This window comes from Podarcis erhardii, assembly GCF_964252035.2.
Source record: "Podarcis erhardii genome assembly, chromosome: 16".
Taxonomy (NCBI): Eukaryota; Metazoa; Chordata; class Lepidosauria; order Squamata; family Lacertidae; genus Podarcis; species Podarcis erhardii.
In genome coordinates this window covers 27,941,251-27,959,169 of record NC_138514.1, presented here as the reverse complement: position 1 = coordinate 27,959,169, position 17,919 = coordinate 27,941,251, and the positions used below count along the sequence as shown (strand labels likewise).

Genomic DNA, 17,919 nt, shown 5'->3' with positions numbered 1-17,919 from the left:
TGTGTAAAGGGGAATGCACTCAGCTAAGTAATAGAACTTGCCAGTGCAAGTTAGGAAGGATATGAATAAACAATATATCCTCTCCTGCCACCCTGAACATTCCCACAGTGAACAGGGGTGGCAGCCCCTAGTACAGTGGTACCTTGGGTTACATACGCTTCAGGTTACAGACTCCGCTAACCCAGAAAGAGTACTTCAGTTTAAGAACTTTGCTTCAGGATGAGAACAGAAATCGTGCTCCGGCGGTGCAGTGGTAGCAGGAGGCCCCATTAGCTGGGGTGGTGCTTCAGGTTAAGAACAGTTTCAGGTTAAGAACAGACCTCCGGAACGAATTAAGTACTTAACCTGAGGTACCACTGTACTGCTGTTTGTAAGACGTGACATGAAGGTTGGCAACATTGACCCTTCCCATGTGGGAATCCCTTACAGACGACTGCAGTGCCTGGAGACAGTCAATCTGTGCATTCACAGCAGTGACCGGAGGAGAAATGACTGCTAGAAGAAGCACAACAGGACACCTTCCTCTGCTCAGCTGCAGCAAAACATGTCTCTCCCAATTCGGTCTCTACAGTCACTGCAGGCGCTGCAACCATCCAACAGTTTGACCTCAACCCCAAAGGCACACTCCTCCATTGTCTCCCAAGGCAGACAGATGCCAATAGCATCCCTAGATGGCATACCTGTTCCTTCAGAGGAGTCCAACACAGTCCAGATACAGTGGTGCCTCGCAAGATGAAAAGAATCCATTCCGCGATTCTCTTCGTATAGCGTTTTTTTTGTCTTGCGAAGCAAGCCCATTGACAGCTTAGTGGATTAGCGCTATTAGCGGTCTAGCGGCTTTTAGCGATCAGTTGAGAAGCGGCATATCAGCAGAACAGCTGATAAGCAGCTTAGCGGCTTAGGAAAAGGGCGGAAAAAGCGGAAAAAAACCCGTGGGAACTCGCAAGACATCTTCGTCTTGCGAAGCAATCCCATAGAGAAATTCATTTAGTGAAGCGCCTCCAAAACGGAAAACCCTTTCGTCTAGCGGGTTTTCCGTCTTGCGAGGCGTTCGTCTTGCGGGGCATCACTGTATGTTATAATTGCTGTCATTACAAGTGTTCAGGCGGATGTCCTTAATGGGCTAGACCCAGAGAAACTAGCAGGTATTTCCAGATTTATTTGACATCTCTTGAAATCGGGATACACCACTGAACTAGGTGTGGGCTGTCTAAGCTATTGGTGATATGTGTTGTTGACTCAGGGAACATCGTCTGACTCTCAGTTATGAAACGAAGTGTTGAAGCAACAGTGCTGGTTAAATGACAGGTACAAATTCATAATTCTCCTCTTATGCATCTAACTTTGGGGTGCCTTATGTCCTCTGCCGCAACTGGGGATGGGCAGAATTGGATTTGGTTTGCATTTGAAGGGAACTCTAAAAACCTGCGGTTTCCAAAAACATAGGAAAACAGAATCACAGCCATCCTTTAAAGGTTATAGTCTGAATTCTGTGGTACATTTCTCCAACCGAACAATGTTTGCAGAAATGCATATATTAGGGGAAAGCTTGCATATAAATTAATACATTAGAGAAAATAACATACACAACTGTGTTATGTTAGGAGATACTGCTTGAGGAAAGTATGTACATTCCTCAAAACTGCATACAAAAATGTGTTTATTGGGATAAATTCAATGCTGGAGAATTTCCATGAGGATTTTTTTAATGCAAAATTGTTGCAGAAATGTGGAGACCTGAATTTAAGACCCTCCATCTGACCCTCCATCTGACTTCATTTCCCCAACTTTGGCAACCTCCCCCAACATAATGCCCAGTCTATTTGGGCATTATGGACTACAATGCCCATCAGCCACTGCTTGCATAGCCGTGGATGATGGGAGTTGTAGTCCAGAACATATGGGGGGTACAATGTTGTAGAAGGCTGTCCTAGAAGCAGAATCAATATTGGGGGGGTGAGGAGTGAAGTTGGAGGGAGTTGAATATACAGAATTCTTGTCCGTAACAGCAATGCAGTTGTTTTAGATTAACGTATAAATAGACATTAGTGTAATACATCTGTTGTTAATCCACGTCTTGGTGGAAGAAGGATGCCAACACTTCATTTATTAGACCCGTCGATCCTATAACATCCTTCCCTGTGTTCCTTTTGTCTTTTTCTCAGAGAGTATAATAGGTTCCAGGATGTCTTTTATTTCACTATATAGACCGTGTTTCCTCCTGTCGAACAAGAGCAAGACATAATGGATTCCAGGATGTAATTTATGCGGGCTTTTTGGAATCGGACACTATCCCATTAATTCTGAAACTTTCTGACAGTGAGCTGATTCTCTTGTGCTACCCTTACTTGTTAGCTGTTAAGCACCAGGGAGGTTGTGAGGGGAAAATTAGGAGAGGGGGAAGCAATCAAGTCTAAGATTGTAGTCCAAGGCATTTTGCCTGCCTGTCACCCATTTCAGTCTTCCTGGGAAAGGATGGTTAAGAAAACCACTTCCCCTCTTAAGCAGCAAAATCTTAAGAAGAACTCTAATATGGCCCCATCTGCACTATAGATTTAAAGCACACCACATTAAGCAATCGTGGCTTCTCCTAATCCTGGGAACTATGATTTGTAAAGGGTGCTGAGAGTTGTTGGGAGACCCCTATTTCCCTCACTGAGCCATGATGGCTATGCTCTGCCGCCACTGTCAGGGGCAGTACATCTCTGAATGCCAGTTTCTAGGAACCGTAAGTGTCAATCAGACAAAGAAAGTTAGAAAGCAAAATGTGGAGGCAAAATTCTAAAGCTTAATAGGCAGCTATGATGGGAAACAGGATGCTAGGGTGATGGACCTTTGCTCAGACTTAGGAACCATCTGCATTATACATTTAAAGCAGTGTCATGCCCCTTTAACCAGTCATGGCGTCCCTCAAAGAATCCTGGAACATGTAGGTGCTGAGAATTGGTAGGAAATCCATTCCCCTCACAAAGCTATAATTCTCAAAGTTTCCTGGGAAGAGAAATTGGTCGTTAAACCACTCTGGGAATTTTAGAATTTTAGTTTTTAGAAAGTAGACCTCATAGAGAGTGTATATAGATACAGTGGTGCCTCGCAAGATGAAAATAATTCGTTCCGCGAGTCTCTTCGTCTTGCGGTTTTTTCGTCTTGCGAAGCACCCCTCTTAGCGGCTTAGCGGATTAGCGCTATTAGCGGCTTAGCGGCTAAGCGGCTATTAGCGGCTTAGAAAAAGGGGGGGAGGGAAAAAACTCGCAAGACTCGCAAGACATTTTCGTCTTGCGAAGCAAGCCCATAGGGAAATTCGTCTTGCGAAGCACCTCGAAAAACGGAAAACGTCTAGCGGGTTTTTCGTCTTGCGAGGCATTCGTCTTGCGGGGCACCACTGTATATAAAACTCAAATTAAATCGCAGTGTGAGTGAGTCTACACATCTTTAGTACACATAAATGCAAATGTGTGTGCATGAACACAAGGTACACAGCTTGCCAATTTTGTGTGTGTTTACTGTATATATTGCAGCTGGTGAGACATATTTTGCACTGAAATGAAATGTTAGAGTGGGCAAGTCAACATATATTTAGTGTGAAAATGCAGGTACTTGAACCCTAAGGCGCCACAACCGCTGATCTATCTATCTATCTATCATCTATCTATCTATTATCTATCTACCAACACTTCAGCTGTTGGTATTTCAGTTGATAACCTATTTCAGGGCAGCCATGCTTTTCTAAAATACTGTCATTTACATGTCGAAAGAGGTTGCCACAGAGATAAATGGGTGGGCTGGAGGATGGAGACCAACAGGCCAAGAAGGGGTGAGTATTGCTGGATGCTAGAAGCTGGAGACACAGAGACATGGCTTGCTCTGTGCTGAAACCAAGAGCTGTGGTTTGCGGCTTCCCTGGAAACCCAACGGGGAAGCAAGATCTGTTGGGGTGTTAAAGCTGTGAGCACCTCTATCTTATACTGATGTTGTATATATGGGTAAACAAAACCATGTATCATAACGACACCATAGTCTCCATTTTTTTTTATTCCAAGGAAACCAAACGCTGCGAAAGCGCAGGAGATTGAGTGCCCTTCTGGCGTCTAAACTGATAGGCCACAGGGCAAAACTTGTAGCTTTCCTGCGCTGGTGCCTCAACTCTTTTCAATTCAGTTGCCTCATTCTATGCCTTCTCCCAACAACTTTTGGGGATGGGACATACACAGCAAATTGGCAGAATCCCCTGTGCAGAGCATTCCAAGGCAAATAGTCCATCTGTACTCCCCAAGTGCCCTTCAGACTCTCTGACAGAGTTAACGAATCAGGCTTTAGAACAGGGGTCAACAAACTTTTTCCACAGGGGGCCGGTCCATTGTCCCTCAGATCTTGTGGGGGGCTGGACTATATTTTTTGGGGTGGAATCCCCCAACTCTCCTCTCCCTTCTCCACAGCACAGGACGAGCCCCAGTGGCTGCTTACCTGTGCCTTGAGAGCGGCTGGGGCTGGTGGCAGCGGCGGGATGATGAGCGTCATGAAAGGGCTGGCTCCAGAGAGGGGCTGCTTAAAATGGTGCTCAGCCAACTGTGGCTCAACAAAGCTCAGCCCCCTTCCTCCTCTAGGCAGGGCAGGGAGAAGCCAGGAGGAGGGAGGGAGGGAGGAGGCGCTGACGCGGTGTGTGTCAGGGAGGGAGAGGGGGGAAATGGCACAGCCCAAACCATCAGAATCCCCACGCCAATCCACGCAGCAATTTTCGGACTGTCTGCGGGCTGGATCCAGAAGGCAATTGGGCTGGATCTGGCCCCTGGGCCTTAGTTTGCCAACCCATGCTTTAAAAACAACCAGCGCTTATTTTGCATCTGGAAACAGAAGCATTAGTCCCTAAAGCACAAAAGCTCTAAAAATAAAAATAAAAACACAGAGGGAAAAGGTATTAAATTCCTTCTTGGGGGCCACTGGTCCATCCTGCAATGCAATCTCCTTCCCACACTCCTTTCCTCAGAGTTCTCCTAGAAGGATACCAGCAGATAGCTAAAAATGTGATGTAGGAAACTGGAGGATGAACTGTGGTGATAGAACTGACTAGGTCCCTTTTGCAGCAAGTGCATTTAAGATGGTAATAATAATAATAATTGTAATAGTAATAATACCCAAATAAGAGTGCCAATAAAAGCTGGGGAGGCTGGAAGGGTGATGTTGTTGCTTGGGGATCTAAATTGTTTAGGGCAGTATTTCTCAAGGTGGGTGGTACCATCCCTGGGGTGGGGGGGGGGCAGCAGGAAGACACTGGATCTGAAAATGAAGATCAGACTTTGGAAAGCTGGTATCACTGGATCGGGTTCACAGATTTTGTTGAAATAATTAAACTAAAGAGCTGTAACTGGATTTCGAATATATGTGCAATTGTTATCATTTTGGATTTTATTGTGTTGTTATCTTCCTTAGTGGATTATGCAGTGGGTGTTGTTTTTTATAGGGTAGGGGGGCACTGGCGGTGAGTTTATGAAACCAAAGGGGCAGTGCCTCGCCCCAAAGGGAAGTGCTGGTAGAGGACTGTCTTCTGAAGTAAAGCAACAGGGAACCAGGCAGAGGGCCTTCTCGGTGGTGGCACCCGCCCTGTGGAACACCCTCCCATCAGATGTCAAAGAGATAAACAACTATCTGACATTTAGAAGACATCTGAAGGCAGCCCTGTTTAGGGAAGTTTTTAATGTGTGACATTTTAATGTATTTTTAATCTTTGTTGGAAGCTGCCCAGAGTGGCTGGGGAGACCCAGCCAGATGGGCAGGGTACAAATAATTAATAATAATAATAATAATGATAATGATGATGATGATAATAATAATAATAATAATAATAATAATAATAATAATAATAATAATAATTTGACCACTTCCTTCCGGCTTATAGAAGATTCAGCCCACCTTCATATACACAGGTGTCTCATGCCCCCACCCCACCCCAAAACTCTGTACTAACAGGAAATGAGACAGGGTTATTTCGGCAGGGAGGAGGAAAAAAACAGAGGAAGAACTCTCCAATTTCACAAAGTCAACTCTCATTGTCAAACCAAGAGGCAGCTGAGAATTCTCCCAGTCCAAAGGCACGGTACGGCGTTCGAGAGACGACACACAAGAGAAACACAAAAATATCTCGTTAACTTTTTTTTTTACAATTCTAACCACTGAACAAGCTACTCCCCCCCCTTCTCTCTCAATAATTTATACCTGAATGGCTCGTCTAGACATGACATCATTTTAAGGTATGCCTGGTGTTCTGTGGTCCATTTACAATAACCAGGATGTATAATTGCCTTCGTTCAGGTCAGCAAAAGGGGCGATTAGTGGGCTGGGAAGCGGAGGGGGGCAGTGGCAGTGGTGGAGGAGCAGAGGGGGAATATCACAAAGGCCTTTCTCTCCGCAGCTGTTCTGGAGAGCGGTTTTTATAGCCTGTTGTTTTCTGCCAAGGAAACGGAGCCCTAACAATGCTCTTGAATCCACACTGAACCGCTATCCCTTGCAGGGAAGCAAAAGGGAGAGTGCGGGAGAACGACACATACCGCAGATAATCTCCGATTCGCAAATGGTTTCGGTGTGAACAGTTCCTATTAAAGCCATGAAGGGAAACCAGCTGTGGATGGTGGCCTGGATCTACTCACATGGGTGAAGGCTGAAAGGCAAGACCCTTGATTCCTTCGCAAAACAGTTTGTGGAGCTTGATTCCTTTGCAAAACAGTTTGTGGAGCTGCACCCTTGGATCCTGAAGATCCTTTGAATAAGGTACCACCCCTTGAAAAATAACCAGATTTATTCAGGATGTCTCTGCAAAACAGTTTGTGGAGCTTGATTCCTTTGCAAAACAGTTTGTGGAGCTGCTGTGGGACTTGAGCAAAAGGCTCCCTCTATTAAATGGACAACCCTCTTATAAAGGACAACTGCTATAAAAGTTCAATCACATCTTGTGCGTGGGATCGGTTCCAAGGATTCCACATACAGTCATACCTTGGTTTTTGAACAGCCTAGTTCTCGAACATTTTGGCTCCTGAACAATTGAAACCCGGAAGTGACTGTTCCAGTTTTCGAATGTTCTTTTGGAAGCCAAACGCCCAGCAGGGCTTCCGCAGCTTCTGATTGGCTGCAGGAGCTTCCTGCAGCCAATCAGAAGCTGCGCTTTGGTTTCTGAACGTTTTGGAAGTCGAACGGACTTCTGGAACAGATTCTGTTCAACTCCCAAGGTACGACTGTATACACAAAAATGCATTTGCTCAGTGCTATTTTTCTAGAAAAAGAGGTGCCAGAATTCACCTTCAACGCCTCCCTTGTTCTCTTTTAATTGCAATGATGCCCACCTGAGAGGTGCCGGAACTGAGTTCCAGCGAGTTCTGGCTGGGGGGAAAAACCTTGGATATACTCAAACCCTTGGAGTCACCCCCCCCCCCCACAAACATCTCAAGGCTTCTGGAGGTGGCATGCAGAGATTTTCTTGCCCCACCTCCCCAGCCTCAGCAAGGGAAAGAGCTTAAAGACTCTTTTTCTGCTGTGCTTTCCCAGCATGAAAAAAAAATCTTTTGAACTTTTTGCCTTACTTGCATTTAACTTGCAGGATTTCAACCAGTGGCCTCCAAACTCATATGGTTGAAATCGTGCAAGCGAAATGCATGTACGATGCATCCGTACTGTATCTAATTTGTGCCCACTGTTACCTTTGAAGGATTTCAAACTTTTAAAAATTTAGTCATACCAGCTGATAGCCTTCCAGGTTTAGTTCCTAACCTCAGAGGGTTTGCAGAAGTTAAATCTCAGGCGCAAACTACGTGCTACAGGAAACATGTGTACATGCGTGAGATGTGCATGCATGATTATGCAGGCCATTTTTATTTTGAAGGAAAAACAGCTGGCCAGGCTCTATATCAGCCTTCCAATCAAGAGCAGGGTCCAGCATTGGGTTTCCTGCCAAAAAATCACCCCCCGCTGCCCCCAAAGGCGCAGTAGAAAGCATATTTAGGGGTCAAATAGCAGTTGGGAGGTGGGCAGGAAATCAGGGGCCCACACAGCTGCATTTCATTCAAAATAAGAGTAGTTAGGTGGCTTTAAAAGTGGGGGGGGGAGTTAATATAATGTACTTCTTGCTCCTTAACGTATGATGGGAAGATCTGTAGCTCTCCTCCAGATGCTGACGGACTCCAAATCCCATCGGCTCCAGCCAGCATGGCCAATGGTTTCCTGTCCCTGTAAGCTAATCCCGAGAAACCTGCAGTTAAGATAGAGTTTAATCTTCCCTTTCAGCCCTTCCTCAGCAGGCCAACCAGATGATTTTAAGATCATGTAGCTGCTGGATGATGCAGGTAAGTATATCAGCCATAGGGTAGCGTCATCTGTGTTTGCTGCAGAAAAGGTAGGATAAGCCTTTCTGAACTGTGCAAGTGCTAAAAGTTAGGGTAGCTTGAATGTTTTAAATCCTGTTGCTTTGAATTCACTTAAGGGACGTGGGTGGCGCAAAGGACGTGGGTGGGTTAAACCACAGAGCCTAGGACTTGCCAATCAGAAGGTTGGCAGTTCGAATCCCCGTGACGGGGTGAGCTCCCGTTGCTCGGTCCCTGCTCCTGCCAACCTAGCAGTTCGAAAGCACATCAAAGTGCAAGTAGATAAATAGGTAAATTCTGGCGGGAAGGTAAATGGTGTTTCTGTGCGCTGCTCTGGTTTTCCAGAAGCGGCTTAGTCATGCTGGCCACATGACCCAGAAGCTGTACGCCAGCTCCCTCGGCCAATAAAGTGAGATGAGCGCCGCAACCCCAGAGTCGGCCATGACTGGACCTTTTTATTCCCAACTTATTGGTTTGATGATCCTTTAGCTCCCCCGTTTGTTTGTTTGTTTGTTTGTTTGTTTGTTTGTTTACACATTAGTGTTTTGCACTTATATCGTAATGCCCTTCAGCCATCATCATCATCATCACCATCATCATCATTTATTTATAGCCCACCCATCTGGCTGGGTTTCCCCGGCCACTCTGGGAAGCTCCCAACAACAAATTAAAAACACACTAAAACATCAAACATTAAAAACTTCCCTAAACGGGGCTGCCTTCAGGTATCTTCTAAATGTCAGATAGTTGTTAGATGGTAGATCTTGAACAAGGCCTGTATAATTTGTGACACTGTCTGCCTTTTTAAACATATACCACCTAAGGTGTCTTACTCCTCCATCCCCATTCTTCCAGTGGCACATTTTGATATTTGAAGACCTGAAAAGCCACCTCCTTCCTTCCCTACAGACTCTTTTGGGTGCTGAAATTGGCAGAATTGGCCCTCAGAGGCTGGGGGGGCACAGACAGGGCCTTCCCTGTGGTTGCCCCTAAGTTGTGCAGCTCCCTCCCCACAGAGGTATGCCTGGCACCTTCATTGCACAGCTTCCGGAAAATGCTGAAGACTCACCCCTTTACCTCAGTTTCTGGCACATGCAGTGCAAATCTATAGGAACCATCTTATTTTGATAATTTTAAATTGTTTTAAGCTGCTTTTAACATTGTGCTTTAATGTTGTAACACACCCTGGGACCTTAGGGTAGAGGATGGGAAACAAACAAACAAACAAACATTTCCCACTGCCATTAACTTACAAGAACAAATCCTTCCTACTGCGACTAACTTACAAATCCATACCACATGTTTAAAACAGATGGCTCTCCCCACCCCAATAATCCTGTGCACTGTAGTTTTCTAAGGGTGCTGGGAATTGTAGTTTTGTGTGGAATAAACTACATTGTCCAGTATTCTTTTGTGGGGAGGGTAGCATTCTGCTTTAAATGTATGATGTGCATATAACAAAAGTAAATTTAGCCTGGAGTAGGAACACCTGGGTAAACCTATGAGATGCTGCCGTTTCTTAAGATTTCACCCCCATAAAACGCTGCTTCTTTTTTTGAGCTTGAGAAATACAGCGTATTTCTCTTCTTCCTACAGTCCCTGCCCCACCCCCACACCAATCTCTTGGTAGTCCCAAGCAGAGAGCAATTGTGTGCTTTTGGCTAAAAACACAGCATTTGAGAAACCAGATCTTGCTCCAATATAAAGGGAAAACTCCTGGATCATTTTTGGAAGTTGTACAGACAAAGGAAGCCCATCTCTTGGGGAGCTGGATTACCAAATGCATTCAGGGCCTCTTGCAGAAATAAATCTGGTGTTGTTCAGCTCAGTCTTCCCAAGCGGACTGCTCTTTGTGGGTTTGAGGAGGGGGGGGGAATGCCAGGGGGTAGCCTGGAAATGTAAATGGTTTTATTTAAGAGCAAAACGCAGAGAATGGTCCATTTGATAGACGATGCCTTTAAGAACCAGTAAAAGGAAACATTAAAAGAAATTATAGTAAAGCAAAAGGAGATTTTTGAAGTGGCTTTTTCAGATGTATTGCTTTCTTTAAGATACAGGCATTTTCTTTGCCTCGAAATCAAACGGGTTCTTCAGGTTTTTTGAAACATCGCAAAACCTGCAAGGCCTGTTTGACCAGCAATGATCCAAGTCCATTTCAAACTAATGAAACAAACCAACACCAACAGCCTAACTCAGTATAAAGCAGCTACCTCTGTTCCTATGTTCCTCACTATGATGTGATGGATTGAGCTTCTGTTCAAATCCGCCATTCTTTTTCTAAATTTGCATTAACACATTAAAATATGAAAATCATATGCAAATCTGTGTCTTCGACACAAAGGGTTGATAGTTGTTTTCATTGTTTATTATCAATTTTATTTTTTGTTGTTTATAATGAGGTAAACTGCCCTGGGACTTTTGGTGAAAAGCAGGTCATATATACGCTAAACAAGATAAATAAAGATAAGCGGCTACCCTAACTTGAGCACCGCTCCCCCTACACCTGAGAAAACTCCCTCCCCTCCCAATTGTAGACAGAAATACTGAATTTCTGAAGGCATTCTGAGAGCCCTTCTGCCTAAATGGTGGGATTTAAATGCCTTACAGAAACAAACAAAGGGGGAACAAGGAAAAAAAATGAGGTAAACCTCCTTGGAATTCCTGCCAAATGCACATTCTCAGCTTGTCATTACTGACGTTCAACAAATGAAAAAGAAAGGAAATGAATGAATGTGAGAATCGGCATTGTCAGCAAGGGGTTACTTGATCCCAGACCAGAAGCAGCTCCCTTTCCCATATAGCTTGCACCCTTTGACTTGTATCTCTGTGGTGTTGTTTTTTAAATAAGGCTTTCTAAAAAGAAACGAGAGCTGAAAAATTCAGAGAGAAGGCCTAGTTCGTTTCAGGAGCCAGGAGTCTCATCTCGCCTCCTTTGGTGGGGAACCAAACAAACTACAATTCCCAGAATGCTTTGGGAGAAGCCACGGCAGTTGAAGCTGTTTTGTGTAACCAAGGAAGCAGACAAATCCTTCACAGCAGAGAGCCGGGGAGAGACGAAAATGAACCAGACACAAAGTATGCTGATAGACGGCCTCACTCAGACCAAGCATGTTGCCAACGCCGCTCTCATCAGAATAACGGACGGCAACATCCTGGCAACGACTCCGGGCTTCAACATCCAAAGCCAAGCCCTGGTCTTCCTCCAAGCCTTTTTTAAGGAGCTGCTCCAAGTCAGAAGGGACGGGCTTTACTTCAAAGACCGGTACTACAAATGTGTCAGAGCAGACGACCACTCCATCTACCTCAAAGGGAAAGACAACGGGGTGATTTTAGCCAAAACTGGGACCTTCATCGTGGTCGGCACTTACGCCCAAGGCATGTACCCCAGCGTGTGTGTGGAAGCCGTGGAGAAGCTGGCAGACTACTTCAGAGCAAAGGGAAACTGAAAAGGCTGTGGAGATGGAGCCATTTTACTCGGAGACCCAGCGCAGCCCAGCCCAGCCCAGCAAGAGAACGGATCGCTATCGGCAAGAGAGGGCAGCTGATGCAAGGACCACAAATCCTTTTCACAAGCATCCTACTTGTGGGGTTGGAGGGGAGAAAAATTAAATGCACGAGAAGTAAAATCTTGATGCTTGATTGATATATGTGTATAGTTTCAGGTTCTCCCTGGCCTGAAGCCTTGATTGGCTGCAATTCCTGGCTGGGGAAGTTGTGGCCCTCTCTGCCTGGCCCTCAAGAGTTTCCACACTCCAGGCCATGCCTTCACCCCAGGACACAACCACCAGCAGCCCTGCTCCCGACCCTCTCTCAAGTGTTGGGATAGTGGTTCTTGCTTTCCTGGGTGGAGGGGTGTAGACAGTGTTAGAAATTCCCCAGGTGCCAGGTACATTTTGTGACTGGCGCGAGTCTAGTTGTGACCACATGGAGCTCTCTGAATGTCAGGCTGGTGACTGACAACTGACGGCCTCCAGCTTTCTTAAGCCGGTAAGCAAAAGAGCTTATTTACTGCATTTATATCCCACCTTTTCCTCCAAGGAGTACATGGTTCACTCCTTGGTTAAATCCTACAATGACCCTGTGAGGGAAGTTAGGAGGCTGTGAGTGATTCCAAGGTCACCCAGTGAGCTTCCTGACTGAGTGGGGATTTGAACCCTGAACTCCCAGGTCCTAGTCCGGCACTCTAACCACTACACCACACTTCCTAGAGTCCTTCTGCTATGGGGCAGCTCTATAAATTAAGCAGGTAAATAAATATGGGGAAAGCAAAATGTTACTTGGAGAAGGATCTGAACTATTTCCCTTGAAGCCTGAATGTGATTTATTCTGGGTTGTTTAATTTGATGTTTTAATGTGTTATAAACTGCTTTGAGATTTCCCCCCCTTTAAAATATAAAGAGGTATAGAAATGAAAATCATCATCTTCAATTTCATGGGGGGGGGGGGAATGGCACCTAGACATTCCATTGTGGCAACCGTAACCCAGGTTTAAGGTACCATTTGATGATTAGCTTATATATCCGAGTTTCTGACACTGGTGTGGGCACAGAAATTTGGGGTAGACTGGAAGGTGTACTACAGAACAAAGGTAAGAGTCATCATATCCATTGCTCCACCAATCTTTATCTCTGGGCCCACACACTTTTGACTCTGAGCATGCCCACCACTGGCATGTGAACCCCAAAAGATTCCCCATGAGGGAATGTAGCCCTCGGGGCTAAATATTTACCCCTCTGTTCTAGAACATTCTGTGTAAGAGATTGGCAAGGTATATATAACTTGATTCAGTTCTCCTTTAAAAGCAAACTGATCTAATTTATACTTACTGTTTTTTATTATTTCTACAATTTATATACCGCTTATATTTTTTTTAAAGAAAACAAAACTCTAAGCGGATTACAAAACAGATCAAAACATCAAAATAAAAAGTAATAATGATGGGCTTGGTCTTCTGGCAACAATGACTGGGACAAATCTGTAGTTTTTTAAGGGTTCTATCTTATGTCATAAATAGGTCATCTAGTGATCCTCTCTCTGGAAAAGAAACATTTCACCACTTCTCCTTCCTTGTACCCATATGGCTTATTTCTCCAAAATGTACACCTGTGCATGCGTATGGTGTTAAAAAAAAGAGATCGATGAAATTCAGAACTTATCAGAAGTTAGGGGAAACACAACTCAGAACTTATCAGAAGTTAGGGGAAACACAGATTCAATCAGCTGGGAGGCGCAATGTTCTGAATCGGTCCAGGAACCCACCTGTCACCCCTGGCCCTAACAGTTCCCCTACAAAAAAAATTCATTGCATGCTACTGCCTGCAACCCTAGAAAGCTGCTGCCAGCCAGCGTTAACAATACTGAGATGGAAATCTCAGTGGTCTGCCTTGGTCTAAGGATGATTCCTATGCGCCTAAATCAGAATGCATTACACAACCATAAAGACACGAGACGCTTTTTTTTAACAATGTGAGTCGTAGGAACAGAGTTTCTACACTGCGACAGAATCACAGCATGCAAACTGCCCCTCCCGTTATCAGCCAGGCGGAGGGGGTAATTTTATTTCCCGGATTTGCAGCGTTCCGTTTGAAGAAAAGAAAACTTGGGTCTAAAGACGGGAGAAGAGAGAGATGACGTCTGATATTAGCAAAAGTAAAACAAGGTTGTCATTTTCTGGCTGCCCTCAAATTGGCGCCAAGTTTCCCGGGTTGGTGGGGGACACACATTTGCCTCCCAGGAGAGGGTCCCTGGGCTTTGAACTTTGAAGTGTATGAGAGGAGGGGAAAGAGGCTAGTTGGAGGTGCCAGCATCATCTTGGATTGAAATCAATCAGACTGATGCATGATTGCAATAACTAGCCCACATCACCTCTGCGCTGCCCCTTTCCATATGGTCTTTATATCAGGATTCCGCAGGCTGGGTGGCTCATTTCCTGCTGCAGCTAAAAAAATCCCCCTCGCTCCAAAAAGAAAGAAAACAAAGCAAAGCGAGACTGATCGTCCAGCAGAACTGTTTGACTAAAGTCCCTCCAAAGCTGAAGCAACAGCTCCGATTAAGTTCTTTGTTATCTTATCAACTTAGCTAGATGCAGAGAGAAGCCCAAACAAGGCAGGAATTAACTTAAGACTCACTCCAAATGTCAGGGAATCTGACATGCTCCATCACTTGGGGTTTACCTGAGACTTCTTTGGGCCTAGGGAGACATAGGAATAAAACCAGAAAGCACTGGAGGCCTCAGAACAGAAGCATACCCTCCAACATTTCTCCTCTCCAATGAAAACAGGGACAACCGATTCTATTAGTATTAGTATTATTAGTATTAGTACAGTGGACACTCAGGTTGTGAACGTGATCCATGCAGGATGCACGTTCGCAACCCGAAGTGCTTGCAACCCGCAGCGGCACGTCTACGCATGCGGGGGTTGCGATTCAGTGCTTCTGCGCATGCGCCTTCTGCACATGTGCGACCGCCAAAACCTGGAACTAACCTGTTCCAGTACTTCCGGGTTTCGGCGGCTCTGTAACCCAAAAAAACACAACCTGAAGCATCTGTAATCCGAGGTATGACTGTATTAGTATTAGTATCACCCTGCCCATCTGACTGGGTTGCCCCAGTCATTCTGGGCTACTTCCAACATATATAAAAACATAACAAAACATTACACATTAAAAAAACTTCCCTGTACAGGCCTGCCTTCAGATGTCTTCTAAAGGTTGTGGAGTTACTTACATCCTTGGCTCAGGGGTCGCATAACTACATACGCTCCAACATTTCTCTGATGGAAATGGGGACGTTCGAAGGACGTTCCAGGATCAAATCAGAAACCAGTACAGCTTCTGTAATTCTGGGACTGTCCCCAGAAAATAGGAACACTTGGAAGTTTGCAGTAGCCAGACCCAAATTTAATCACTGCTTGGGGCCTGCACAAGACATTCTGCTGCCCGGAATGAAGATAGTGTCCCCACCAGAGAACGGCTGCACTGGCAACTGAATCTTGCAGCAACTCTGGTGATGGCATAGAGCCCTCTGCTGCACCTGAGAGTTGCAGCCCAGCTTAGGGAGTTCAGGGCCAACCCTTGATGTTGGACCATATCAGGTGAGCAAGTGTTCAAAGTTCAAGGACACATTCCAGCCAAGGAAGGTGTGAAGCAGGGCCTGGTGAGGGTGGCCTGGGAAAGGGCCTTCTCTGTGGCAGCCCCTCAGTTGTGAAACTCCCATGCCACCTTCATTATACAGCTTCTGGCAAATTCTGAAGAGACGCCTCTTCGCCCTACCCTTTCAACGCTTGAGGTATTTTTAGGACTCGCCCTATTTCTCTAATTGAAAGACGTTTTACACTGTTTTTAATATTTAGTTGCATGGTTGTGCTTTAATGTCATAACCTGCCCTGGGACCCAATAATAAATCATAAATAATTCCACTCAGAACATATCAGAAGCATTACATCTCATGCAGGGAAGCCTGCGGTTCGGATGCGAGGATCCCAGACGGTGCTTCCCGGGGAGCACAAACGGTCTCCAAATTCCCCATGTAAACACAGCCGTGGTGCATATCAAATGACAGACAGCCCGTGAAGAAGGCAAGCCGTTTTCTTCCAAAAGATAAAATCTAAAAGCGAAGATTTAAAGCCCGCAATATTGCACAGCGGAGTTTAGCTAGCTGCCAGCAAGACTTCCTCGCAGGCTGGAGACCTTCCTCGTCGGCTGCCTGGTTAAGAGTTAAAATTCCTCAGATAATTCTAATTTAAACAATCTGTAGCCATCAGCACTAAGGAGGTGCCCGCCAGCTGGTGATGGTTAAGTGGTTCCTTTTTTTTTCTCTTCCAGAAACCTGAACCTATTAGCAAAGGGTCAAGACGTTCTGTTATACTCCGTAGCAAGTTTCAACAATGGTTGAAACCCTCTCGTAGAATGCAAGAGTCTTCCAGGGATGGGGAGAGAGAGAAGATTTCATTTCAAGAGAAGGTTGGGAAAGGAACTCCCACAGATCTGTATTTCCATATTTGAACAGTGCAACTGGAAGATCCTGCAAACTCAGGGTATGGGGAGGACGGGAAGGAAGCTCTACACACTTTCATTCACAGATGCTTACCTTCCTCGCAGTTCCTTCCCGTGAAGCCAGGACAGCATCGCCATTCCAGGGCAGTCAGTGTTCTGTAAGAGATCTTGTACATGGGTCTGATGAGAGTCCTGTAACTAACACAAGCAAGAGGTCACGCAGATGGCTCTGCCCCAAACCTGCCAACCTTGCAAATATCAAAAGCTGCACATTTGCAAGTAAGCTCAGGTATGCTTTAATGCAAGGCTGACACAGCACAAAACACAAAACACTCACCCACACTTCCCACTGGTCCTAGGCCTAGGAAGCATGGGTCCATGCAGTTTCCTACTTGTCCTGCTCCTTTTCCAGGGAAAATCCACTCTTTAGTGCTAAATAAGAGCAGAAGCTTCCCAGGCTTTGGGGAGGAGGGTCAGGCTTCAATACTCTTAATTTAACCTGAACATTTAGTGGACAGTCTAATCCACTGACTGCACACCACTGCTGTTTATTCTGACAGACTGTGTGCTAAAAAACAGTTTTCCCCAAGGGGAAAGTGAAAGTTTGGGAGAAGAGGAAGTGTGGATGAACTCTAACAAGGGTACAGACTCCCAGGTAAGCGAGTACAGGTGCAGCCTCACGGCAGTTTCATGGGAACATAAGACCCTCCTACTGTACAAGGCCATGCTTTCTCCCTCTTCCATGTGACAGCCCTCTAGATATTTGAAGATGGCTATCCTATCGCCTCTCAGTCTTCTCTCCTCCAAGCTAAACCTGCCTAATTCCCTCAACTGTCAACACACACAAATGGACTCAAAAGCGCCCCAGATGTACCTGTCAACTTTCTGCCGGCACAATCGAGAAAGGAGACTTGCAAGTTGGATCCCAGTCTACAAGGCAATTGTGTACTCAAATGGCTTCTTTGCAAAACTGATATGCATTGCAGGGCAAATGCTTTAAACACACAGGAGGAAGACATTTCCTGTGTACTCCATTTGGGTCCCAGGATGCTATAAGCCATATCTCTACCCCTCCCCAATCCCCCCCCCCAAAAATATTGTCCTGACCAGTTTCCGGTCTTGAAAGTGTACTTGTTTCTGAAGAATTAGTCTTTGGTGCCAAATGTGGAATCTGATGTTCTGCATTTGGAATCGTTGCATGCTTGAAATCCTCTTAAAACAAACAACTCTCCCCGCCCCCAAAAAGTGAAGTTCAAACACTCCAGCCGTGACTATTTACCAGTGACAGTTTCGATTTCTTGGTCCCTGGTGATTCCTTGCCCTTACCTTTGCCTTGTTAAAATGCCTTGTTAAAATCAGTATGAGTTGCTAGATGCTAACCTATAGCTATCTGGTTAGCCTCTATGAGAACTGGAAAATGGATTTTAGCTGTGATTCCTGCATTGCAAAGGGTTGTACTAGATGACCCTTTGGGTCTCTTCCAATTCTATGATTCTGCTTTTTAACATGTTGGGAGGGCAGACAGAAAAGAACACTGCCCCCCCTCACAGAAAAAGAAGAAATCATAATCTGATCCAAG

The 17,919-nt window shown here is 45.3% G+C and overlaps 2 protein-coding genes across 4 annotated transcripts in view; one reads left to right on the top strand and one right to left on the bottom strand.

The window, feature by feature from the left end:
- The window catches only part of COL26A1 (collagen type XXVI alpha 1 chain), a 96,453-nt gene that overhangs the window by 57,420 nt on the left and 21,114 nt on the right, over positions 1-17,919 (bottom strand). For 2 of the 3 annotated variants that reach the window (XM_081843597.1, XM_081843595.1), the window contains exon 3: positions 16,435-16,538. In XM_081843597.1, coding sequence (XP_081699723.1) covers positions 16,435-16,538 — 104 coding nt within the window. The remainder of the gene's footprint in view (positions 1-16,434; positions 16,539-17,919) is intronic. The other variant, XM_081843596.1, reaches the window with a different exon arrangement.
- On the top strand, positions 11,297-11,971 carry PFN4 (profilin family member 4). The gene has a single exon (XM_081843673.1). The coding sequence runs from the start codon at positions 11,312-11,314 to the stop codon at positions 11,789-11,791; it is 480 nt and encodes a 159-aa protein (XP_081699799.1). The 5' UTR covers positions 11,297-11,311; the 3' UTR covers positions 11,792-11,971.